The 27,224-nt window shown below is 37.0% G+C and overlaps 1 protein-coding gene across 1 annotated transcript in view; it reads left to right on the plus strand.

The window, feature by feature from the left end:
- The first annotated feature begins 18,412 nt into the window (after positions 1–18,412).
- The window catches only part of LOC107550990 (vascular endothelial growth factor receptor 3-like), a 44,197-nt gene continuing 35,385 nt past the window's right edge, over positions 18,413–27,224 (plus strand). The window contains exons 1-7 of the mRNA XM_016232466.1: positions 18,413–18,418; positions 18,791–18,965; positions 20,918–21,060; positions 21,858–22,026; positions 22,127–22,244; positions 23,500–23,675; positions 24,764–24,929. Of these exons, the coding sequence (XP_016087952.1) occupies positions 18,413–18,418; positions 18,791–18,965; positions 20,918–21,060; positions 21,858–22,026; positions 22,127–22,244; positions 23,500–23,675; positions 24,764–24,929 (953 nt within the window). The remainder of the gene's footprint in view (positions 18,419–18,790; positions 18,966–20,917; positions 21,061–21,857; positions 22,027–22,126; positions 22,245–23,499; positions 23,676–24,763; positions 24,930–27,224) is intronic.

Below are 27,224 nucleotides of genomic sequence, written 5' to 3' on the forward strand. Positions count from 1 at the left end.
TATTGGCAGACAAGTAGATCCAGAAACCAGTTCATGCACACCAGCCAGACAACCACAATACCCAGGACATCCACCACAGGAGCTTGCATTTTTGGAGAGTATTTATAATTCCTTAAAAATAAAAAAAGTAATGAATATTAATCTGCATCTGAGAATGCAACGCATGTCAAATAAGAATCCCTCTACTTAAAATCTCTTTCAGCTAATATTCAATGTGTCATTAGCATACTGCGCTGAAATGTAAATCTAAAAATTAGGCTACTATTACTTATTAAGTGAATGATATCTTCAGTCTAAAAAGTAGCAAGTACCAATATTTTTAAAACGTTCTAGTACCTAAGCACTAATATCTAATGAACAAGTACTCATACCTAATGGAATGGATACTAGTATCTAAAAAATAAGGAGGAAACTTCGAAATCTGTCGTTATAACAGAACGCGGAAAATTGGAACGTTTTCTTTTATAAAAAACGCAGGGAAAGTGGAACGGTCACATTATGATTAACGAAGCTGTCAAAACTGAGAGCGCGCGAAAAGTTTGTTATAAAGTTACCTTTTATAATTTGTCGCGTTCTAATCATTGTCAGTGCTGTTAAATATGAGTTCAGTTCTGTTATTACTCATGCCAAAGTTTTCTTATGTGTATCGGTTCTTTCCTGATTATTGTTCATCACTATCCTTAAATTCATTTTGTACAAAACTCTTATTAATTCCAATTAAATCCACAAATACAAATTTACACAATCATTTACAGAAATCATGACGATTCATTCAGTCCATTTAATTAAATATGATTTTTTTTTATTGGTAATGATATTTTCGTTGCTTTAGTGCAGTCATATTCATTCTTTTTTAATTGACCATAACTAGTAATTAGTTAGGCTATACATAATTCATTACCATTTGAATGCATTGCTTCCCTTATTCACAATCATTGCAGTGTCTGCAGTTTTGATGACATTTTTCTTTGTCAAAAGTGTATGATATATCACTAGAGGGAGCCTTGTCTTTATTCTTGCCTGTGCAATAAATGTTGTTAATTGGTCTTGATGAGATCCAGTTCCAATGCCAGTTTAATGCTTCACAGGTTGCAGTGTTGGTAGAAGACAGCTTTGAACAAGCCATCGGATATGTTTTTTTAAACTGTTATTTTTTTAGCAATGCTAGCTTTCTCTCTTTTGTGCCTTCTTGATACACGATCATGTTTTTATTTTGACTTTAATATTCATGGCATTTCCTGGTTATCAATATCCTGCATATTATTTTTTTTGCTGTGGTATTTCTTATGTACACAGTTTTATTCCAACAGAACACCTCTGAAACCAGACCCTGAGTCAGGGGGTATGGTATCAGCCAATCATAATAGTGAGCAGTTTGAGACAACAAAAACTCGCTATTCTCTGCACAGGTTTCAAAACTCTGTGTTTCCACATGGTAGTGGTAGAAAGAAAGGTTCACTTTGCTGTGAATCCCCCAATAAAGAGATCAAGAGCCTTAGTGAGTGCAGGTGTCATATAGTGAGATCGGGAAGGGTGGAAAACTCATTCCTCCAGTGTGTTGGCTGGTTACACATCAAATAGCAGCACCTCGGGTGAAGACTTTGGCAGAAGGATGAGCTTTCTCTAAATTCTAGGAATCTACAGCTATAAGAGCCCCACTTATAGATGACTGCATTAAAACATTGCACAAATGAAAACCATATGGCAGCTTGGTGACCCTGTGTTTGACTGCTTTGTCATAACAAGTGCTGTGTCTGTGCTAAAGTCCAAACTGCTAAAATCCTTTTAAGCAGCGTAGCTTTCCATGTAACCTGCGTTTTATATTTTGTTGATTTAAAGAGCAAAATTGATATAGCCTATTATCAATCAGTTACATTTGAAGACTTGTCATTTGCATTAGGATGTATGTGTCACATACAGGTTTATTATGTAACAGCATGAGAAATTTGTTGGCCACAACACTGACTTCAGGACAGTATCTGTAGTGTTTCATATAATAGAATATAATTACTGTCTAGAGATTCCACTGATTAAATTCCAAACATCTGTCAGCTCTCCAGGATGTTCTTAATATAAAAGATGACTGCAGAACTCTTTAAAGCTGTAATTTTATTATTTCATATTTCAAAACTCTGAATAGGATTTTAAATGTTTTTATGTCAAGACTTTTAGCAATGTGTTTCAAATTAGTGGTGCTAATTGCTAATTGTCTTGCTGTATATGGAGGTTGAGGTTTGAAATCTCAATGTTTTCCCAATATTCTGATCTTCCTGGCTACAGGAGCAGAGAAATGAAAAAAAAAAAAAAACAGCATACCTTTTACTATTATTTATTGAAGGGGTCATATGATGCGATTTCAAGTTTCCCTTTCTCTTTGGAGTGTTACAAGCTGTTCGTGAATAGATAAGATCCCTAAAGTTGCAAAGACTAAAGTCTCAAAACCAAAGAGATATTCTTTATAAAAGTTAAGACTCGTCCACGCCCTCCTAAAACGCCTCGTTTAAACGCGCCCCCACATGTCTACGTCACGATGTGGGAAGATTTGCATAATGCCGCCCAAATGTTCACGTAAAGAAAGAAGGCGTAACTTATTGTTGCTGGCTGCCACCATGTTGTGAAGACGCTGTGTGTTTGTTGCGAAAATACTTTGTTTGGTCTTCCAAAAGAGGACAAGACTAGAAATCAGTGGTTACGTTGTATTTACAACACTACTGTTCAAGAACAGTTCATCCCAAATATTCAGATGTGTGCAGCGCAATTTATGGAGGACTGTTTACTGATCCTGGGAGAGTAGACTACGATGCCGGCTGTTCTGACTCACAGACTGTAAGTACGTTTTCATATTTAAAGGATTTGCCACTGATGATTCAAACGCGAGTTTTGAGCAGTGTAGAGTAGCGCTTGTTGTTTTTCATTTCTCCGATCACAAATGCAGACATGGTTTTATGTTTACGCGGCGCAATGCAACGCAACACGTAAAAAGATAGTATAAGTCATTATAATCCGTAATTATGTCCCCACTGGATGCAACAAATGCCTCGTTTATAATGGGTTTTATTGGTTTTATCTCATCGCTCCGGCCAGGACACGGCATCACAGTATTGTAAAAATCGACGCGTTTCAGAAAGGCGGGGCATAGAGGAGAAACAATAATGTATAGTATGTGGAAAATAATGTGTTTTTTGAACCTTAAACTGCATAAACACATTTCATTACACCAAATACACAAAATAATGTTCTTTTTAGCAACATGACCCCTTTAATAATATATATGTATATTTCGGTTTAATAGCTGCAGAGATTATTTTCTCTTTTTCATTATTTTTTTCATGTTATCACTTCTGTTAAATCACTTACTATTCAAGCAGAATTCTCTGATAGACTTTCAGTCTGTTTCTTGGTTTGTCTTTAAAGGGCTTGTCATCAGGTTATATACTATGTTTTCACTTTAAATTGAGACCCTTCTTGAGGGGCCTCAGTGGAGGAAAATCTGAAGCTTATTGGTTTAAGCACAGAGTCACCATAATTGGTGTGAGCTCCATGGCCTATGGCAATATTTTATGGTGCACTATGATGTGTAACAAGTGTTAGGTTTCTCTGGTCAGCGATATGGCAAGGTCTGCCATTGGAGGTCAGTGAGGGTTCACGGGAAAGCGGACTGCCAATGTTTCCTTGGCCTCCTCTGACCGATTCCATATTCGCATGCTTAATCTCATGATACCCATTTCTGTGTCTGCATCATTGCATTAGCAGATTTATAATAGCTGCAATTAGCTAATGACACCGGCCCACATGGAATCTGTGACAACCCTAAAGATCTTGGCTAATCTGATTGCACTTTCAGCTGAATACTGATTCATACCAAGGACTCCTACTGTTTTAGTATTGGTAGAAACAGCTCTTCCCATAGATCTAAATGGGGAGTATCATTTCTGAATGACAGTGATGACAGAAAATGTGACGATGCAGTGGAAAGAGGACAGCGTCCTGTTGGCAGCCTCCACAGGTACAGGAAATACTAGCAAGGGATGAGAAAGCAACATGTAGGAAACCCACACAGATGTCTCCCCTCCCACAACATCCTGACCTCACCCCAAATCCCAGCCAGGAAATAGGAAGGCCACAAGCAGGCAGATAGACATGCATAAAAGGACATACAGTCGCATTATTGGATCTCATCCTCTCCCGACGGGTGACAGTGGAATCAAAGCGTGTCCCTGGCCTTGGCTCTAGAGGACAGAGGAACTGCATCCAGCTTTTTCTCCTTCACTCATGTTTTAATGTGCATGCACATCCCCTCCCAGGGCTTGACCGATGTCCTACATGGGGAGCAGTGGGATGCTGACTCCTCAGTCCAGGGAGGAGGTCTGTTCCGTGGCCTAGATGCCCTCCAGTTGTAGGCCGGACATACGACTATTTCAGGCCCCGTGCCCTACTGTCTGACCGGGATTATGTGATCTGACCCCATTGATAGATAGATAGATAGATAGATAGATAGATAGATAGATAGATAGATAGATAGATAGATAGATAGATAGATAGATAGATAGATAGAACAAATTTAACATTTCATTGTTATGTTTCACTAAAGGAAATTGTGAAATGAAAAGCCAAGCAGGAAAACAGGAAATTTACTGGATAAGACAAAAAATGCATTTGCCTATCAAAGGCTCCATGTTTCCGTCCTCAGAGCAAAAGGGAAAAGACTTTTGCCACATGACTACCTTTGAAGGCTTTATTTCTCACTGTTAAATGTCCCATAGTGAATAACAATCCAGCATGCATGCTCCAAAGTGCCAAAATGACCGCTCTTTGCTCCTGAGTGCACGATTTATCTGTTTTCCACAGGCATACTACTTCCCAAAATACCCAGCAGCTCACATTCAGAATTGCTTAACTGTCACTAATGGATACACCAAGGTCTCCCTTTACTCAGGAAACAGAATATTCTGTAAACCACATATCTATACCTAGGGTACAATTGTGCTTTTCAGTTGACAGCAGTGAGAGACCTCTGTAATCTAGCATGTGACTCCACTAGATTTGCTGTGCTCAGATCTAGATGTAACAGCACTATTAACATTTTCCATTCCAGTTAATCTGAAGCCTGCTATATTACTGTAACGTTTTCTCTTATTTGCTTTTTTCTCATGCTTTTTTTTAACATTATTGTTTAATTTTAGTGCTGGGTTTAGTGTAGGTGGTACATTATTTTCAAACACGATAGAGCATTAACTCTTTAGCACCAATACATACAACAAAACAATGTAATAAAACTTTGCCAGATACATGTTCATCTGTTTCAGATAAACTGAATGTGCTTTTTGCACCACTCACTGGACATTTCAGTTTGAAAGTGTCACAAAACGTGCAAGAAGCAACATATAAATATTGCCACTGGCTCGTTTTCTAATGAGCCTGGGTTTCCAATTACCTTGCTGAAAAAACAGCATAACCTGGTTTAATGTATTTTAGTTGGTTGGCTTAAAATCTAACCAGTTTGGTCTAGACTAGCTACACTCTTTTAGCTGGTTTTAAACAGTTTTTCAGTTATTAAACAAATAAGTATTATTTAATAAATACATAAAAAAATACATAGTCAACATTAATCAATTAGTCAGTTGTTGTATGATCAGTGGACCACCCTGCCTTTCCCAATCATTCCCAGTAGCTCAGGGAATATAACAACTCATACCATGCTCACATCCAACTAGCTCTGAACAGCAGAACTATCACATTCTAAATTCCATGGTCCGAAATTCCATCTTGGTTGACATGACCAGGCCACTGTGGAGAATTTAATACAGGAATTTAATTTGCCTCCAGTTGTGTTTTATACCCAACACTAAAAAAAAACAATAAGGAGGTATCTAAAGAATGCACACATCCAGTATCTGTTGCAGTGTGCTTTAAATTACAAACAAGCGATACAGTATGTGCCCTCATCTGTCTCTGCCTAGGGGTTAACCCCTGCTAACTGCTTATGTATTACTCTAGTCATATATCACGCTGACAGGTTAACAGTCAGCGCCCCAGACGACTGCTACACACAGCATCCTTGTGAAAGAAATGTATATCCATATGGAAGAGATCTGGCACACAGAACTCCCATCACCATGTCATGCCAATTTAGCATTGAATCTTCAGTTTACGCTTGATGATTTCAAAATGCTGCCATAATATCTCTAAGCTCCATGTAAGTCTGCTATCAGATACCTTCTGTCTGATTCGGCTCATTCCTTGGTGCCGTCCAGCTGTGTCTATGGGCTGTGTTTTGGCAGAAAATACACTTGCATGAGTCAAACATCCTTACAAATGTTTTTGCTGTGTGCAGTGGAGAGTTAAACCCAGGTCCATTGAGCACAGTACTGCTAGTTTGGATCATTTTTTTCGTGTCATCATCACATCTGGGGAGAGTAAATGAGAAACGCCGTGGATGAGGAGTGAGCGCTCACACTGTGAGCTGCTTAATGTTTGTCATAAATCTTTTCAAGTCAGCGTGTAGGCAACTCAATCTTTCTAGTTCAAAGTGAGTAAACCATGTGGCGATAGATCATATATAAACCACAAGTAAGACAGAACTTGACGTGTTTAGCAAAATGCTTACTTTTTCTGCATCATTTCCCTTTGATTTTGAATCAGTAAGGTTTAATAGGGGCATGCTAGGGAATATAATAGCGGCCTTGGTCCATATTCATTCAAACAAAAAATGCATTCAAATGTATATTTGGCTTTGTGTCAAGAGATCAAGACTTTATTCTGATATTATATTTTCTCCGTCGTGCTATAAAGCTATCATGCAGATACTGTAGCACAAAAATAACGAAGGACTTTTGTTTGTATCTCTTCCTAATTTTGTTATTTGCAGTTTCCATTAGAAGTTTTTTTCTATTCTGGGCTTGTAATGTAAATCTCTCAATTTGAATTATTAATCAGAAGTCACTCAGTCTCATTTTTTACAAAAACTTTCTTTAGTAAATAATTTAGTTGTTAAATAAAAAGTTTTGTTTCAAAGTTTATTGACTAATATCCCTTATAGTTATATAATGCAAACATTCAGGAGCTGGACAAAATAATGTGAACATCTGTTATGTTCATGTCAAGTCATGACTTATCAATGTTCCAGTAATACTGTTGATAGCAATGAAAGAACAAGGCAGCAACGAGCAAAAAAACCCGGAGGTCCAAGCTGCTACTAGTTTCAAGTGAAAATGCTATCTCAGTAGCAATTTATGAGCACTATTCATCTTATATCACACCTTTAAGTTAAGCTAAGTTTTTAACAACTTATAGTGTATGCAACCGTCTCCAGGCTTGTGACATCCTGGACACCAAGTTTCAGAAAAGATGAATGACTGTCTGGCCAAATGAGATTTCAGTATGGAGATAAACATTAAGATCATGTTTTTTCAGGAATGCCACAGCAAACTGTGAGTGTATATTAGCACCATTTGTTGTTTGCTTTTGGGATATCTGGGAGCATTTGGACCTAAAAACAGTGACGTGTGATGTGTGACGTCAGCTTTCAACCTTCTTAGAGTAGATTCATACAGCTCATAGGAGACATCTTGAAGCTCTACTTACTGATTAGAGACCCTGTGAAGTAATCCCAGAAGGTGCTCTTTGGTTGGGTTTGAAATAACTATTGTGAAAAAGAAGAATCAAAGGCATGTCTTCTGGTCCAAAAAGTTAAAAGGCCTTTATGCCTGATGCATTCCGGCCGGACACACTCTGAGGAAGGCTGAAGGCCGAAATGCATCAGTGTGCAGAGTTTTTAATGTTTAGATGGTCAGAATGTGATTAAAGGCCTTTTAACTTTTTGGACCAGAAGAAGTGCCTTGGATTCTTCTTTTTCGCAATAGATTCATACAGCTTTTAAATGGTCTTAGCATTGGTGACTGTGATTAAAGTTTCAGCCTTTACAGCTCTTTCATGGGTGTTGGCTTTGTGAATTTCTCTGTAGTACATTTTTTAAGGAAACAGGGTCTTTAAGGTGAATATAAGGTTTGCTGTTACTTTTGCAGCAGTAGTCCTGTGTTATTTGGACACAATCCTTCTTAGTATTCGAGGATCCCTATCATTCACTTCGGTTTTCGCCTACTTTACTTGTTTGCTTGAAGTCTTGTCATGTTTATTCAGTCATAACCGTAAAGGCAGTTGTTCTGAAAACACAACACAATTGGGCTGTTAAGGTTATAGATGTTCCTACTAAACAGATTTGTGCTTTTTGGATGAAAAATTTGCAATTTGTTAGAAGTGTTTTGGTTCTAAAATGTAACGACAGCCTAGGCAAAGTATTCTGTCTTCAAATAGTTCTCTCTACATCAACTACAGTATTAGAACATCCTATAGGTCATGTACAGTAATTAGAAACATCACATTTTTATTAGAGGACTAAAGGTCATTGCACACTGAGTCCGAAATTTTGTATGCATTTTTTTTTCTCCGTATTCGGCATCCTTTCCTATCAAAATGCTTGCTACGGATGTGAAAATGCAGAAAATCGAACCTAATCCAATTTTTTTAATGACAGACAAAAGTTTCGGATGCAGTGTGTAAACGTGATTGACACAATGTGAGGTCGTATTTATTTTTTAACGTGCGAAAATTTTGGACTCAGTGTACAATGACCTTAAAGGGGTCATATGATGCTTTTTTAAAGATCATTATTTTGTGTATTTGGTGTAACAGAATATGCTGACATGCTTTAATGTTCAAAAAACACATTATTTTTCAAATACTGTACATTATTGTAGGTCCTCTATGCCCCGCCTCTCTCAAACGCTTAGTTTTCTACAAAGTCCCTCCTTCCGACAAGCGCAGTCTGCTCTGATTGGCCAGCTGACCCAGTGCATTTTGATTGGCCGAACACCACAAGCACTCTTCGGAAATGTAACGCCCCTTACCATAATTGCGAGCTTCATCTTTCAAAATAAATGTAAAGACACTGACAGAGCCCGAAAGGGGAACAGAGTCGCGTGACAGACACAGTGATGAAGCTGGTATGTGTTTGCAGCACACAAGCCACGTTTAAGACGGTTGTGACCCTGTCTCTCTCTCTCACACACACGCGCGCGCGCACACACACACACACGATGCACAAAACTCTGCATTTGAACAGTCAATAGCAAATACTTAAAATAATAACAAAACAGTAGCTCCGACTGAAACAGAACAAAATCATTCATCATATTATATACAGCCTTACTATACTATACACACAATTTTTATTATACAAAATTCCATCTTTATAATCTATTTTTATAATTACAACAATGCTAGACTAAATATATCAACGATACCAAGGTAATTTTTTAAAGGTTTAAAGGTTCTTTAAAAAAATGTAATAGGCAACGTTCTTTTAATTCCTCAGACGTTTGGCTGTAGATAAGGAGGTTATGATTAATAAAGCTTTTCATGGGATGCTTTAGCTTATTTTCAGAACATCATAAAAGTTTTGGGTAAAAAGAATATTTGATTCATTTGGTTTATTTAACTCAAAAATTGCCCTCATATATTATATAGACAACATTAAATAATGTGCAAAAACAAATAAAGAAATGAATTAATACACAATGTCATGTATCAATATTTTGTTACAGTATTGTTTTAGAGAACCGTGGTAATTCAGCCTTTCTAAAACCTTGTCAAAAATTAAAAAATATCCTGCTTACTCAGAAATATATCACATTAGGAAAATAAATTAGAAACACAAATTTCAGACTCTATGGGGCTGTTTACACCTGGTCACTTCATGCGTTTTGTCTGATCGGATAGCTATCCGATCGTGAAAAGACCAGGTGTAAATGCCCTCCGAAACGCATTCGAGACGGATCTAAATCCAATCGCTCAAACCACTTCAGGAGGTGGTCTGGGCCGCATTCCAGACGAAATTCGACAAGTGTAAATGCATCTGGTTGTTGAAACCACATATGTCAATTTTACTCCTCCCAAAATGTTAAAATAATAAACGTGTGAGAGCTGTTATAGGCTATATGACATTATAGTCAGATATGACTGCGCTAATGCAACATGCATCGCAGTGGACGAGTAGCTGAGTATCTCTTCATTAATGCAGAGTTCACACTTCACGATTTTCAAAGACGTCGCATCACTTTTGATTTCACACTGAACGACTATCTGGGGTACAATTCAGTTGCTGCTGTGTTCACACTGCACGATGGAATGACGACACACTGCATGACTTCCTAATTGTGTTCCTAAAGGTGAACGACGTTTCACCGGTTTCAAATTGATCATTCATTGCACTGACCAACAGAAAGCTGCTTGGTTTGAAAGTGATTTCTGTATGAGCTGTGATTCTTCGCTACTGACAATGGACCTGCTCTGCCCACAAAATTCTGTTCATTTTTTCCTTAAACTGAGTTGTCACTGAGCTCATGAAGTGTGGCATGTATTCCATATGCTTTTACAGAAATATAAATAAAGAAATTGTGTAAACTTTAAATGGAACTGCAATATAAATTATATTGGACTAAAACCCAAAGAACACACTTGACTTGACCTCATGTCAGAGGTCCACCGCATGGTGAAATGACATCCAAGCATCTGTCTGGTGTGATTATTAGTGCCTGGAACATAAAGGGAATTTGACAGTTTCTTAGATTTTGCTCATGATGATGCTCTTCTCTTTCTGTAGGTCTGGTGACTGGGTTTTCTATGAGTCCACCCACCCTTGACAACACCAAAGACCAGCTTGTGATTAATGCTAACGACACATTGACCATTACATGCAGGTACAATCAAATGATCTATTAATGGGTACTTAACCTTAAATACTAATCTCTTTCTTAAACGTTTTACCATTTTCTGTCATAAACAACTTTAAACTGTTAAATTATGCATTTAGCTCATATTAAAGGGGTATATGATGTTGCTAAAAAGAACATTATTTTGTGTATTTGGTGTAATGAAATGTTTATGCGGTTTAAGGGTTAAAAAAACACATTATTTTCCACATACTGTACATTATTGTTTCTCCTCTATGCCCCGCCTTTCTGAAACGCGTCAATTTTTACAAAGCTCATCGGTCTGAAAAGCGAGGTGTGCTCTGATTGGCCAGCTATCCAGTGCATTGTGATTGGCCGAATTCCTCAAGCATGTGACGGAAATGTTACGCCGCTTACCATTGTAAGGGAAACAGGTCAATAATTTAGCTCAAAGGGAATCATTTAAGATTTTAAAGGGAACTCCACCATTAATATGCAAGGGAATTAGGACAGAATCACTGTTTTACGGCTGATCACTGAGACGGCCTGCGATTAGGTTGTATCATATGTGACCCTGGACCACAAAACCAGTCATAAGGGTCAATTTTTTGTACATATTCTGAATAAATGCTGAATAAATAAGCTTTCCATTGATGTATGGTTTGTTAGGATAGGACAATATTTGGCCGAGATACAACTATTTGAATATCTGGAATCTGAGGGTGCAAAAAAATCTAAATATTGAGAAAATCATCTTTAAAGTTGTCCAAATGAAGTTCTTAGCAATGCATATTACTAATCAAAAATTAAGTTTTGATATATTTACAGTAGGAAATGTACAAAATGTCTTCATGGAACATGATCTGTACTTAATATCCTAATGATTTTTGGCATAAAAGAAAAATCGATAATTTTGACCCATACAATGTTTTTTTGGCTATTGCTACAAATATCCCCCAGTGACTTAAGACTGGTTTTGTGCTCCAGGGTCACATATACAGTAAGTGGTGCGCAAGGTGCGCATGCTTGACCAAAATAACTTGTGTAACCCAAAAATGTATGTACATCCCTGCAGTGTTGGGTGTAACTAATTACTAAGTAAGTAGTTACTGTAATATAATTACTTATCCCTTGAAAAAGTAAAGTAAGGGATTACTCTTGTTTTTTTCTGTAATTTAATTACAGTTACTTCTTATGTAATTGAACTTAATACTGTGTATAGACTGTAGAACATTTATATACAATCCAATAGTGGATTTAACATCAAAATTTAAAGTCTAACCTTAAAATGCATGCTTTTTATGTACCCTTCTCCCTTTAAATACTATGGTAAGTTAATGAGAATATTGTTAACACTTTAGTGTCTAATTCTCACTATTAATTTGTTGGTTATTAGCATGAATATTACTGGAATATTGACTGTTTATTATTACTTAAAAAGCACATATTAATGTCTTATTCTGCAAGACCTTATTCTAAATCCTTAATCCTACCAATACTTAAACTTAACAACTACTTTACTAAGCATTAATAAGCAGTCATTAGGAGTATATTGAGGCAAAAGTCATAGTGAATAGTTAGCTAATAGTGAGAATTGGACCCTTATCTAAAGTGTGACCAGATTCATTTACTTAGTTACTTGAAAGAATTAAAAGAAAGGTTTCATGTCTATCCTTGTATCATTAACTTGTCGAGGTTGATATAGGATTTAGAAAGTAATTAGTAATACGTAATTAAATACTTTTTGGAGAGAGTAGGGAAGTTGTGACCTAATGGTTAGAGAGTCGGACTCATAACCCAAAGGTTGTGGGTTTGAGTCTCGTACCGGCAGGGATTGTAGGTGGGGGGAGTGAATGTACAGCGCTCTCTTCCACCTTCAATACCATGACTGAGATGCCCTTGAGCAAGGCACCAAACCCCCAACTGCTCCCCGGGCGCCGCAGCATAAATGGCTGCCCACTGCTCCGGGTGTGTGTTCACTGCTGTGTGTGTGTTCACTGCTGTGCGTGTGCACTTAGGATGGGATAAATGCAGAGCACTAGTTCCTAGTATGGGTAACCATACTTGGCCACGTCACGTCACTTATACTTATGTAATTTGTTCAGTAATCTAATTACACTGTTGAAGATGTAATTAGTAACTAGTAATTAATTACTTTTTTAGAGTAACTTACCAAACACTGCATCCCTGTACAGTATATATAGCTGTAGTATATAAAATCATGTTTTGTATCAATGCTGTTACATTTTTGAATAGGTTACACTTTATTTCGATGGTCCACTTTAGACATTCTACTAACTACAAGTAACTTTCTGTTACTACATGTCAACTAACTCTCATTAGACTATTAGTAGGCTTACATAAGGTTATGTTTAGGGTTAGTAGAATAAGCTGATGTGTACTTCTAAAGTTACTAGACATAAACATATCAAAATACTGATAAAGATAGTGTGATCAAAACTTAATATCACTTCTGTATGCACTGTTTGATATCATTAAAGTTATTTATAAAGGGAGGAAATGTTGTGGAAGTGCAAGGACAAATGTACTTTATTTTAAAATCACACTACTTTATATGCATTTTAGCACATGCATTACACTGAGAACAGCTCAATCATTAAATTCATGTAAATTATGTACTGTAAGTAATTAACACCAGTAGGAGGCTATGAGGACTCAAATGGTGCTTAAATGTTGTTGTTAGAATGAGGCTGCAGTTAATGTTAAAGTTTGGAACAAATGGACTGCAATTCTTCTTTGTTCTTTAGCTTATTTGTGTAAATACATACTTAACCTTTGAAAGTAGTTCAATTTAGTTTAATATCAGTGTCTGGTCCTTTTGTGGCATTTTCCTGAGGCAAACCAAATCACAAATCCCATTTTATTTGACTCCCTTCAAAGAATGCTTGGCCAGGCTATCTTTGTCTATAGTTTCTATTTTCTTTGGATAACAGACAAAGACATCATAAACATCTCATTCGAAACATCAGTCCTCTTCAGAAGATCAGAGAAGATTATACATGAACACACTTAGTACATATTTGGTTTACCCTGAGATGGCCAGGGATTAGGAAAGAGCTTTTATACGGAATAAACTAAAGATAAGAATGTAATAAAGAAATTTACACAATGCTAAATTTGCTGATATCACCATTACAGAGAAAGTACATTCACTGTTACCCTGACAGTGTCTACCTTCAGGTTCAGGTTCAGGTTCACTTTATTTGTACCCAGACTAGGTTTGCAGTGTTATGAGTTCTCACAGCTTTCACATTTTACAGACACCACAAACATTAACCAACATATATGATAAAAGTGCTTTAAGGTTCCCAGCATCACTAAAAAACCGCCTAGACTAAACGACAAATTACCCAAAAATAAATAAATAAATAAATAACAATGTTCCTAAGACCTATCCTTATTCAACTGAGTGATAGCTGCTGGCACAAAGCTGTTTTTATACTGCTTAGTTCTACAATACAGAAATACAAACCTATGGCAGAAGTTTAAATTCATTGTTCAAAGGATGAGAGTCATCATTTAGAATTGAGTTTATCATCCGCTGTAACTGTCTGGTATACAGGGATGCTGGACTAAGCTGTGACTCCCCAATCAGCTTACTAGACCATCTAACAATTTGACTCTTTACAGACAAGTCTCCAAACCAAGACACCAGAGAAAATGTTAAGACTGATTCAATAAAAGCACGATAAAATAACATCATCATGGTCCTGTCAATGTGAAAATGGGCCAATTTCCTTAAACAAAACAGACGCTGGTGCCCCTTTTTACACACTGCTTCACAGTTTGCTTCAAAGTTCAACTTAGAGTCAATAATAGTCCCAAGGTATTTGTAAGATTGCACAGATTCTATTTTCTGACTTTTAATAGATGTAACTTCATGTGGGTGGGCTTGTTTCCTATAATCAACAATCCATTTTTTGTCTTAGATAAGTTTAATTAGAGGTAGGACTCCTCACACCACTTTATAAAGTCATCAATAATCGGGCCATGGCTGGTCTCATTGCCCTGAAGCTCACTAACAATAACAGTGTCATCTGCATACTTTAAAATAGTCCTGTTTTCCCACTTACCCTGACACATATTTGTGTAGAGAATAAATAATAGAGGTGAAAGCACACATCCTTGTGGGAAGCCCGTAGAGGAACAAACTTCGTCAGACAGGGTTCCAGTCACACTTACTCTCTGTGTCCCATTAGCTAAGAAATCAAGAATCCAGCCCACAATATTGTTACTCAATGTAAACTGTTCTAAAAGCCTATTAATTAGAACATGGGGTTGGATTGTGTTAAAAGCAGATCTCCAAATGTTTAGCAAGTAAGTTCAACAACGTAACTGTAGCGTCCTCTTCTCCTCTATGTGGCCTATAAGCAAATTGCATAGGGTCTTTCACAACCAAGCACACAGCGTCTTCAGGACATGGCTGCAGCGTCAACAAAACTACAGCGAGCCTAAAAGTTACGCCTTCTTTCTTTGCGTGAACATTTGGGCGGCGTTATGCAAACCTTCCCAGATCGTGACGTAGGTATGTGGGGGCGTGTTAGAATGAGCCGTTTTAGGTAGGCGTAGCTGACTCTTAACTTTTATAAAGAATATCTTTTTGGATTTGAGACTTTAGTCTTTGAAACTTTACAGATCTTCTTTATGCACCAAGAGCTTGTAACACTCCAAAGAGAAAGAAAAACTTGAAATCGCATCATATGACCCCTTTAATATACTTGTGTCAAGCTTGATTTCATAAATGGATATTGAGATATTCAACACTCAGTCATGTCACTTGTACGTTTTTCTGGGAAAAGGTTTTTGAGTCCAGGCCTACTAACTTTATGAAGCTGCCCATGTTTTTAATCTAAACACTCCAGCAGACAACATTGAAGCCTGAATTATAGAAATAGTTCAACCACAAAAGCACAAAAGCAGCAGGTTATGGTGACCAAAAAGAACAAAAACAGGACAGAAGGTAAAAGTAGTGCCTACAATCCAGGTACTGGATTATGTCTCATACTGCACCATGGTACTGCAGTATAAGACATGAATATGTGCTTTATAAGTACTAATAAACAACCAATATACTAGTAATATGCCAGCTAATAAGCAACTAGTTAATAGTGAGAATTGGTCCCCAAACTAAAGTGTTACCGTTTCTTTTAAAGGTACATAAATTATTAAAAAGTATATACAGTGGGGCAAAAAAGTATTTAGTCAGCCACCAATTGTGCAAGTTCTCCCACTTAAAAAGATGAGAGAGGCCTGTAATTTTCATCATAGGTATACCTCAACTATGAGAAACAAAATGAGAAAAAAAAAATCCAGAAAATCACATTGTAGGATTGTTAAAGAATTAATTGGTAAATTCCTCGGGAAAATAAGTATTTGGTCACCTACAAACAAGCAAGATTTCTGGCTCTCACAGACCTGTAACTTCTTATTTAAGAGGCTCCTCTGTCCTCCACTCATTACCTGTATTAATGGCATCTGTTTGAACTCATTATCAGTATAAAAGACACCTGTCCAAAACCTCAAACCAATAGAGTGCAGGTTTGGAATGATGTTTGTTGGTAAATAATGAGAGAATTTATGGTTGAAGTCTTTCTTTAACAATTCACAGGTGGATTTTTTATCTTCATGACACAATCCAGCTCTGTATTTGTAAGCAATTGGTTTTCGACCAGTTGATCAAAGAGTCAGCTGAGTCACTCACTCGTGTGAAATGCCGGGTGATTTCTCCTGACAAGATGCCGAAACGGTTTCCACAGATCTTGCCAGGGGGTTGATCAGAGCCAGCTGAAATCACAGCTATAAATTAGCAGCGAGCGTAAAGCAGAATGGCACTTCGCGGCATGTGGCTTCAGTTAACTGCTTATAGGTCCCGCTGCCTCTCGGAGTTATAGCTACATGTCATGCCCTCCAGTGCCTCCCAGTCTCTTCACCCTCAAAAAAGCAATTCACCTCCTGAAGGTGATTTATGGTGATGCACCATAACTGTGAGGAGTTATATTTTTCCTATTATGTCTGTACATGCAGACCACCGCGGGGCAGAAACATAAACCTCAAGATACAATCCTTTTGTTTGGACTCCGACAGCTTGATTGCTTTAAGCTACATGAGGAAAAATCACACTGGTTAGAAGAATGGTGGCTTTAGAGATGCAGGCATCACCAGGTGATGTACAAAGAAAGGCTTAGAAACAGCGCTGCGACCTCCCGCTGAAAGTGAAAGCTGGAGAGGTTTGTTTAGCGTCCCACACATATGCATGCTGACCAAGACAAAAGGCTGTTATTAAGTGGTTTAAGGAACGTTCTAGAGACTGTTGATAGAGCAGTGTCATACAAATTTGCACTCTTAGATATTTCGGATCATCCACAGACTAAATCTGGCTAAAACACTGTGTATACTCAGTCAAAGAACTTGAGATGGAATGTTAAGTCTTGAATATATTCTGAGTTAAATATGTTCATGCTTTATCAACAAGGTTTGTGACATGCTGTTGATTGTTGTTGTTCAGTCACACACATTCATTGGTCTAGGAGGCAAGTGTAATTTAGTATAATTTGAATTATTACCATCTACTCTACGCAAGTCTGTAAACACAAACGCCTCTAGCTTCACAAGCGCAGTTGGTGTCAGACTGCAGTTCATAACGTGTTGCAGGCGCTTGCAGCATTCTCAGCATTACAGCAAGGGGATCTATAGCAAGCATTAGCATAAACAGTTTCTTTCTACTGTCATTTTTCTATTTCAGGTCAAATACTATAATGATGGAGCAACAATCTTGCTCAACCAGTTAAAGCCAATATCTTTTTTTAGATTGACAAACTCTATCACCTCTTGAGTATGGAAGTTTATCACCAGAGCAATGTTGTCTGAGACTGCTTTCTTGCATTTGCATACTTGTTTATGCATGATTCTGTCCTTAAAATGTACACTGGTTAGAATGTGGACCGCCCTTGCCCACTGAAATTATGTCCATAAGACATAACCAGAGGTTGATCCACCAAAATTGCAGCTCAAATTCCAAACATTTTTTCATTAAGAATTCAAGTAAATGCATTTTAAAAATAAAAGCTTCAAATTTCTGCTTGTAAAACTTGCGGTAAATCTGTTGGAAGTGCTATCAACCAATGTCAGCAATTGCAGATATGCAAAATGTATGATTGGCTAAAAAGTTGTTATCCTGATCCTTCAACTCTTTCTTTTGTAAACAGAGCCTGTGGCTGTCACATAGACAGGTGTGATATCTTACAACACTATAATATTTCCATTAAATCAAATCATATTTCAGTATTCCATAATAACAATAATAATAATAATTTCAAATCTTCAGAATTGTTTTAAATTTTTTCAGACTATGACTAGACAGAATTTGACAGCCATGATAACCATGAATTTTATTGCATGGACAGGAGCAGCTTTGACATTTGATTCAATGGGGAGTTTTGAGTGACATGAAGTGGGAAAGACGATGACTGAAGTTTCAGTTTAAAGCAAATTAGATGCAGTAAGTGTGACTAGACTTGAATTGTGCCTCATTCAGTTTTTAGGTTTCTGCCTCAGTTTCCTGCCTTAGACTAAAGTAGTTAGTTAGTTTGTGTAGTTGCATTTGCTCTGCAAAATATCATGGGCAGAATCCAGTCATTTCAATAGGAATCCATGTGTTTCACATGAAGGTAAAACTTTTTTCAATGCAGTGTTTGCTCATTTTTAAATTGGTCATGTGAATTCATTGCACTGACCACCAGAAAGCTACTTGGTCAGAACGTGGTCAGACTTCTGTGTAAGCTGTGCTTCATACATAAAGATAGTGGATCTTTTTTGTCTGCAAAATTTCTTTGTTGTGACCACGCCTTCATTTTTTCAAAAACCATGCAACTTATTTTTCAAAGATATAACAAATTATTTTTGGTTTACAATCATCTGCCTAAATATATGGCATTTTGTTCATACAAAAGATTGTAATATTGGTCTGAGATTGTAACAATAGCTTTATTTTAAAACTTTCAGATGATGTTTGAGCTGAATGTTTGTTGTTGTTTGAACAGGTAGAGCAGGATCCATTGCTTCTAGAAGGCAATGAAATCACCTGGAATAATAAAAGGGGCTGGTTGGTTCCCAGCCACATCTTTAAGAACAGTTCCACTTTCTTAGGCTTCTTCTGCTCCACCTCAGTCCACAACAACGAGCACAGATCATCTATATTTATTGTGCAGGCAACAGGTAAGCACTAAATATTCAATAGCATAGCTGCCCTTTATATCAAAACGGTTTACTTTTTTCATATACTGTTCATTCCTGTTCTTCAGAATCTTTCTTCAAGAAGCAAAAACTTGCCTGTAGGCTGTGCAGGCTGTTGGTTAATGCTGCCGAGTAGGCACATACTTTTTTAAGTAGTTGTAGGTAATGAAGCCTTTAACACAGTAATTTAATATTTCACATTAATAATGGTTATAGCTATAATAACAAATAATAGATCAAGATGCTATTGAGTAAATTGAATACTCTGTTTTACAAAATTGTGATATTGCCAAGAAGGATCATTTATGTTTTAGATTTAAACCATTTGGCAGATACTAGGAGAGCGACATGAATAACAAATATTCATCCATCAAACAATCAGTGTCAACAATCACATTCCAGTTTCCTTTTTTGATTTTAAGGTTGTGGTTAGGGGTGGGAACAGCATTCTCAACCGCTCCTGCCCGTTGCCGTATGTTAAAGGCTGTGATTGGTTTATAGGAAGGTTGTTCCAGAACCAACAGAGATTTTTGATCTAGAAACCTGTTTATCTTGGTTAATCGTCATGTAGATTGTTGTGCAAGTTGCTAAATTGATTGAAGTATAATATGATGATTTAATAAGTGGAATGATCTATTATGTAGACTTTATATTTTATATCACATTGAAAACAGGATTTGTCCAGATATTTGAGTGGATTTTTTTTCTTGGAGTTGGCTGTGATCTTCTCCCATCCTGTTGAGGGACCTCTCAGAAATGCTTTATCATTACACTACTAAATGAGACCATCGTCCTTCTTTTTTCGATCTAAAGTGAGGGTCATACAAAACACTGGCCAAAATCAATAGCCTTTTACTCAAGAGGGACAAATGAAAACTTTGCTTGAATTATGTGGTGCTGTAGAGTCAGCAGAGCATACCAGCTGACCTCCTGAATAAATATTACATTAGCATATCTAATAAAATGCACCTAATGGCTTTTTTTGCTTCACTTGCTTTAATTGGGCCATTAAAACATACAAATTACCAGCAACTCACAAAGTCACAGTTGGGTTTATTTAGATTAATGAGGTTATTACTAATCACACTGATCACACACACACACACACACACACACACACACACACACAGAAAGGACCACAGCAAAGAAGACCTTGCATTGAAACACATCAGTCAATGTCAGATCCTGTGATTTCACAATATTTCAAAATTTGCTGAAAAAGTGAGATTGTTGTTTGCTAATAAAGACGCTTGTAAACAATATGGATCAGATCATTTTTTTTAATTTGTAATCATATTTTGGTAACTAATATTTTAAGGTGTCCTTGTTACAGTGTAAATATGCATTTAAGTACTGAGTAATATTAATTAACTACATGTACTTACTATATGGTTAGGGTTAGGATTAGGGTTACTTGCATGTAATTATGCATAATTTATTAAGTACATGTAACAAGGACACCTTAAAATAAAGTATTAACTCATTTTTTTAAATAGTCAGATGCCATTTTCACATAGAGGTTGATAACACTTCAGTAAAAAATCAGTAACACTTTATTTTAGTGTCCTTGTTATTACACTAATAACAGTAAAGTACAATGCATAATTACAAGCAACTAACCCCAAACCAAACCCAAACCTTAGCGCTAACCCTATAGTAAGTACGTGTTGTTAATTAATATGACTTAGTACTTATTTGTGTAATTACACTTTAAAAAGGACACCTTAAAACAAAGTATATCCCCAAAATCTCACTTACAGTAAGCGGTTCTGTACAGCGGTACTTTAAAAACTGCCCAGAGCATCTAGCAACCACATAGCAACCACCCACAACACCCTAATATCATGGTGGAGACAGCAATGATACAAACACTTCGTCCATTGCTCCAAGAACTTGAAAAGTGCTGACATGTCCATGTTTGCAACACCCAACAGGACTGAAGTTTTACGAGCTCAAGCTGTTTCCTGAGGACTCGCCCGTGGAGCTCATGCAGGGGGAGGGTCTGGAGCTCAACTGCACGGCGCTGGTCGAGTTCAACACCGGTGTGGAATTCCACTGGGACTACCCAGGCCAAAAGGTAATTACCAGGCCACACTGCATATTGCTGTTATCACTATAACAAGCTACAAGAAAGAACATGACCTGTCCAATTCAGAGTAAATTACCTTTATCTAATTAATTTGCAATGGTATTGGGTTGTGAACAAAAATGCAGCGGCTTTGGTGTGATTGCGTTCTATAGTAATAAATCTCTGCAAACCGTCTTATTCATCATTCTCCCACACTCATGTGCTTATCTGTGGCCACTCATTCAGTACATCTATCCAGTTATTATGTCTCAACAGTCCAGGATTTAATTTCTACGTCAGCCTTAGTTAGTTTCCTGCATCTCTTGTGTCTCTTGCATCTCTGGAGTCATGCAATTCATGTTCAGGTCACATTTAGCCTATTAAGTGTTTTTTTGCTTAATAAAGCCTAATTTTATTTTTAAACATAGTGTGTACTTCTTTAGAATTGAAATAATATATCATGTATTTTTATGCATTAAAAAGAAAATGCTTAATTGGCATAAATATTGGCACAATGCAAAAAAAAAAAAAAAAAGTCTCCAATTTCTTATAATTTTACATATTCGTATCTTATATTATTTATATTTCTAATATACTTCTTGTTGTTTTGCGTAGACCTCACTGTGCCAGCATAACTCAAAATGATCTATGACTGCGGTATAGTCGTTCTGTAGCTAGTGACCTTTCAAAATGAGGGAAAAGCTAGTTATGTGGTTGTATATAGTATTTTAAATGGTGATGTTGCAAATAGCAAGTGTACACAAAAGGCATACCACTAATCAGATTTTTTTGCACTGTGCGGACAGGAGAACAGGCTGGCAAGTTTTGAATCTATGCGTAACATCCTGGACAAAGCCACGGAAGTCTCTAGTATCCTTACAATCAGAAGTGTTCATGTGGATGATAGCGGTTACTACACCTGCTCTGCTGGTAGTGTGGAGGTGAAACAAGAGTTTACTACTGTCTTAGTTTACGGTATGTAAAAATAACTATGCCTGTACTGTTATACATACATAGTTAAACACAAACAGCACGTTACTGCTAATGTAACAGCTCTTCTTCCATAATTCCACAGAGAAACCTTTCATCAGCTTGGACTACAGGAATGGATCAGTTATAGAGGCAAAGGAGGGACAAAAATCTGCCCGGCTGCCTGTGAAAGTGTCAGCATACCCCTTACCAGAAACACAATGGTAAAAAAGTCAAGCTTTTGCAAACATGCATGAGCAACTTGAGAATCCTGTGCTTGCCATGTAATCTGAATGTATTTTTCAAGCCAGTCTCATAAAAATACGTACCTCTGAGTACTTTTCTGCAACACTGTTTTTACATACCTTACTGCACGTTTCGCGGCAGTTTCAAAGAGAAATGTCCACTGAGTGGCGCTAAAACGTCTCGGTTACGTATGTAACCCTCGTTCCCTGAAGGAGGGAACGGAGATGCAACCGTGCCATTTTAACTTACTTATATGCAGATTTGAACTGTTTTGTCAAACCGTAGTTATGCGGGATTCATACCGGAGCTCCTCACCTCTCAAGTACGTCTCCGTACTCCGTGAGCTACCGAACAAACCTACCGTCTATGAAAACCCATTGATATGAAGCTGGATATGTGCGGTATATGCTAACATTCAAAAGCATCAGTTTTCAAATCTCCCAGCATATGAAAATTTTTTTGAAGTCACAACATAATGCTCTTCAAGTAATTGTGCGAAAATTACGCTTTATTAATCGAAACTCTGTAAATCATACTTTGTGTGAAAATAATTTAAAAGGTGTCAGAGTTTTACTGCCTCTAGTGTTCATTTCTTTTGGAAACTGCAGTGATATGTACTTATTGGTACGTATTTCGCATCTTGCGAAAAAGTGCCCCCAGGTACGCTTTTGCCATGAGACCGGGTAGGTATTTTTATATCATTTAATCTGTCATTAAAATAAATGACCATGCTCTGCATCAGAAACAGTTTTGCCTGACAACACCAAGCTCTCAGATAGAGACATTTCGGACACATTTTATTTTAAGGTTCAGTTCTCGCTAATAACAAACCATTAACTATGAACTTTGCCTCAGTAAACTCCTAATTTGCTGCTTATTAATAGTAAGTAAGGTAGTTCTTAAGTTTAGGTATTGGATTAGGGATGTAGACTATGGTCATGCAGAATATGTGCTTTATAAGTACTAATAAACAGCTAAGTTAATAACAGGCATGTTAATAAGCAACTGGTTAATAGTGAGAATTGCTCCCTATACTAAAGTGTTACCGACATTTTTACCATTCAATAAATTATTAATGGATAAAATCAAGTGCCATCCTATATTTTTCTTCATGTTGAATCTCCTGTTTTGGAAACAAAATGTCATGGACACATTTCATCTTTAAAAATAGTCATGAATGTGCGTATATTAAACCAGACAGTATTATGTTGTAAATGATCTATATGTGTGCAGGTATAAGAATGGCAAACTGATCACCAGACGGCCAGAGTTCAGTCGGTTTAGGGTCCAGCAGCATGCTCTGGAGATCAGAGATGTGTTTAAGCAGGATGCTGGAGAATACACACTGATCCTGAAAAACACACGTGCAGCCCTGGAGAAAAGACTCAACTTTACTCTCATAGTCAATGGTAATGCTCTCAATGTGTAATAGATGTTTATATGAAATATCTGGAATTTTGTATTAAGTGAATCCATTATAAAAATTTAAAAAATCAGGGTTGGTGTACCTTGGAGGTTAAAAATCTGAGCTGGAAACAAAAAAAGATTGTAGATGCAAATGCTAGAAGGGATCATTCATCAAATAAATGAAAATGAAAAATAATGCATGAAAATCGTCTTGTATGTGCAGTTTTATTTTCCTGCACTATCATAAGGATGGCAGGTGGAAGCGAAAAAACATGGAATAAAAGTTTAAGACAGAATCATGGCAGTGGTTCCTTAATAGATACACTACCGGTCAAAATTTTGGAATTAGGAATTATTAACATAATTCCATGATTCTGCAGGTTTTAGAAATAAGTCTTGTTCATATAAAATATAGTAAAAACAGTGATATTGTGAAATATTACAATTTAAAAGAACTATTTAGATCTAGTAGTTAGTTGTGAGTTCATGTTAGCTCAGGTCCATTACATAATATTCACGATTACAACTTTTGGTCACACTTTATTTTAAGGTCCAATCGCTATTAATTAACTGTTAAATATAACTTTTGCCTCAATAAACTCCTGCTTATTAAGGAAGTTGTTAAGTTTAGGTATTGGGTTGGATTAGGGATGTAGAATATGGTTATACATATATATGCTTTTTATAATATAGTTTTTTAGAATTTTTTAGAATATTTGCTTTAGAATATAGTTTAGAACCTTTTAGAATGTATGCTTTATAAGTACTAATAAATAGCCAATATGTGTAATATGCATGCTAATAAGCAACTAATTAATAGTAACAATTGGTCCCTATACTAAAGTGTTAACCAACTTTTGATTTGAATAATGTATTAGTAAATTAATAGTGTGTAGTAAATGTTGAAATTAACATTAACTCTGATTAATAAACGCTTAGTTGTGTTTATTAATAAAATAATATTAATTAATAAAAGTGTTGTGCTATTAGTTCATGTTAACTAATGTAATTCACTAATGTTAACAAAGGGAAACTTATTCAAAAGTTTAATAGTGATATTTGTCCTAAATTTCTCGCTTTGCACGTGCAGTTCCTCCTCAGATCCATGAGAAGGAGGCAGCAGCACCTACTAACCCCTACAGGAGGAGCAGTCGACAGACGCTCACCTGCTCCGCCACCGGGACCCCTCCTGCCACCATCACCTGGCAGTGGAGGCCGTGGAGCCCCTGCGGTCTCAACAGCACCCGCAGAACCTTGTAAGAGACCAGAGGATCGACTCGTCACATCTGACATGCTTTCTGAATCGTGTTGAAAACCTCTGCCGGTCAAGAATTCACGTCGTTGAGCTGAGAATTTACATTTGCATTTATGCATTTAGCAGGCGCTTTCAAAGTGATTGTTGCGAGGTTAAGAGGTTCTCCAAACATCTCAAGTCTCAGGATATTGCCGCTCTGAAGGCATTGCACTCCCAGTGTCAGCACTGGATCAGTGGGAGTATTAGTTGATCTGGCGAAGCTGTCGAAATCACCATTGAATGTTAAACGCCAGTGGTTGCGGTTCACGTTGAGTTCAGAGTGGATAGTCTTTGTCCCTTTTGGCGACGTGCCCACAGTCTCTTACTGGTCAGAGATGCTCTTTCCCGTGTTTTCAGAAGCCTTGTTTATTTTTTCTGCAGTAAAGGCTGAGCGGGCGGCGCGGTGGCAGCTTTTCTTCCTTGTTGACTGGAGATAAGGCAGCTGGGGAAGGTGGGGAGGTTAGGAGGGCGTTAGGGATATTTATAGTATTTGGCTTGCAGAGAGCACAGTGTGAAGGACAGAGGCCTGTGGTCTAAACAACAGGAAGCACAGAGACAGAGGCATTTAAGCATCCTCTGGCCCTGAAAGAGGACTGCTTGGATCTTCTCTGTGGTTTGAGTTGCTTCTAGAGTCCGGGTTGGAGGGAATGAGCTACGGGCGGCAGCTGAATCATTCAGACAGGTCCAGAGAGAGCCGGAGGCGAACCGCAATTCCCATTTGCTTCCACATCACTTCTACACTCTCACAGCTGAGGCCTAGAGTCCCTAATCACACTCGAACCAGCACTCAGAGTGCATTATATATTTATCAGCAGTTATTATTTCGCGATATCAGGCTGTGAGTTACACTCTAAGGGTGTAGATATTAGCACTGTTCCAACAAGTGAGCCACCTACCTAGACAGTTACATGCATTATATGGGTAATTCACCGCTGCCATGCTGGGGTTTTAATACAAGTTGGCTATGCAATATATGCCGAAGGCAGTTTTTTAAAATCAGTGCTTCATGACTCGTGCTGACTTTGCGTGAGTGGAAAGTTATCATGCTTGGTGCTAAAGGGTAGGTTCAGGAATTTATGTTTAAATAACCATTCTAATTCTATGAGAACAGCAGTCCACACCACAACTATAACCTTAATGACACAGAGGAACAGTGTTGGGGAAAATTACTTTTAAAAGTAATGCATTACAATATTGTGTTACTCCATAAAAAAGTTACTAATTACGTTACTTAGTTACGTTTTATGGAAAGTAATGCGTTAAGTTACTTTTTAAAAATTGGACAGGGGTTGCTTGTTTGTTTTTAAAATAAAAAAGTTATATTTTTGGCAAATATAAAAGCCTTTTCACACCAAAAGTGAAATGAATCAGCCTCAGGCTGAAGGGAAAGTAAAGTTACGTCCGTACAGTAGAATGCAGAACACACATTTCAACACACTTCAGCAATAAAAAAAGACACACAAATGTTCGTCTAGAGTAATTTTTGCTTATTAGTACGGTTGAACTGGATCATAGAAGGTCAGAAGCAAAGACATTGGTTAATAGAGTGGGATTAAATACATAAAGGATATTTGTGTTGTTTAACATTTAATTATTGCTGGTTTGCATCATAGTCTGAGTTGCATTATTTTATTCATTTTGAGGAATACTGAATCTGTATTATCTGTATCTGAATATGTTTTTTTTGTGAGTGAGATGAATTAATTCATATTTATTTTAGCACTACAGTAACATCTTCTGATTTCTCTCAACATGGGGACAGGAGAGCTGTCAATCAATAAATTTGAAAAAAAAGTAACTTGTGTTACTTATTTGAAAAAGTAACTCAGATATTCTCTTGTAAGTTAAAAAGTAATGCGTCACTTTAATAGTTACTTGAAAAAAGTAATCTGATTACACAACAGTGGAGGAACGATATCACCGGAATCACTTGCAGAATGATTTTCAAACATTGACAGCCAGTCTGAATCTACTCTTTTAAGAGCTTGAACATTTAAGGCAGAAGATGATAAAACTACAGTGCGCACTTAAAATGAACAGAAATGTATCATCTGTTGGCATGAACATAATAATATATATTTCATCAATAATATAGTTAGCAATGTACGTATCTTTAATGAAAAATACGGTCACACTTTATTTTAAGATCAAATTCTCACTATTAACAAACCATTAACTGACTTTTGCCTCAAACTCCTAATTTGCTGGTTATTAATAGTTAGTAAGGTAATAATTAAGTTTAGGTATTGGGATGTAG

The sequence above is a fragment of the Sinocyclocheilus grahami genome, unplaced genomic scaffold (genome assembly GCF_001515645.1).
Source record: "Sinocyclocheilus grahami isolate Dianchi unplaced genomic scaffold, SAMN03320097.WGS_v1.1 scaffold411.1, whole genome shotgun sequence".
Taxonomy (NCBI): domain Eukaryota; kingdom Metazoa; phylum Chordata; class Actinopteri; order Cypriniformes; family Cyprinidae; genus Sinocyclocheilus; species Sinocyclocheilus grahami.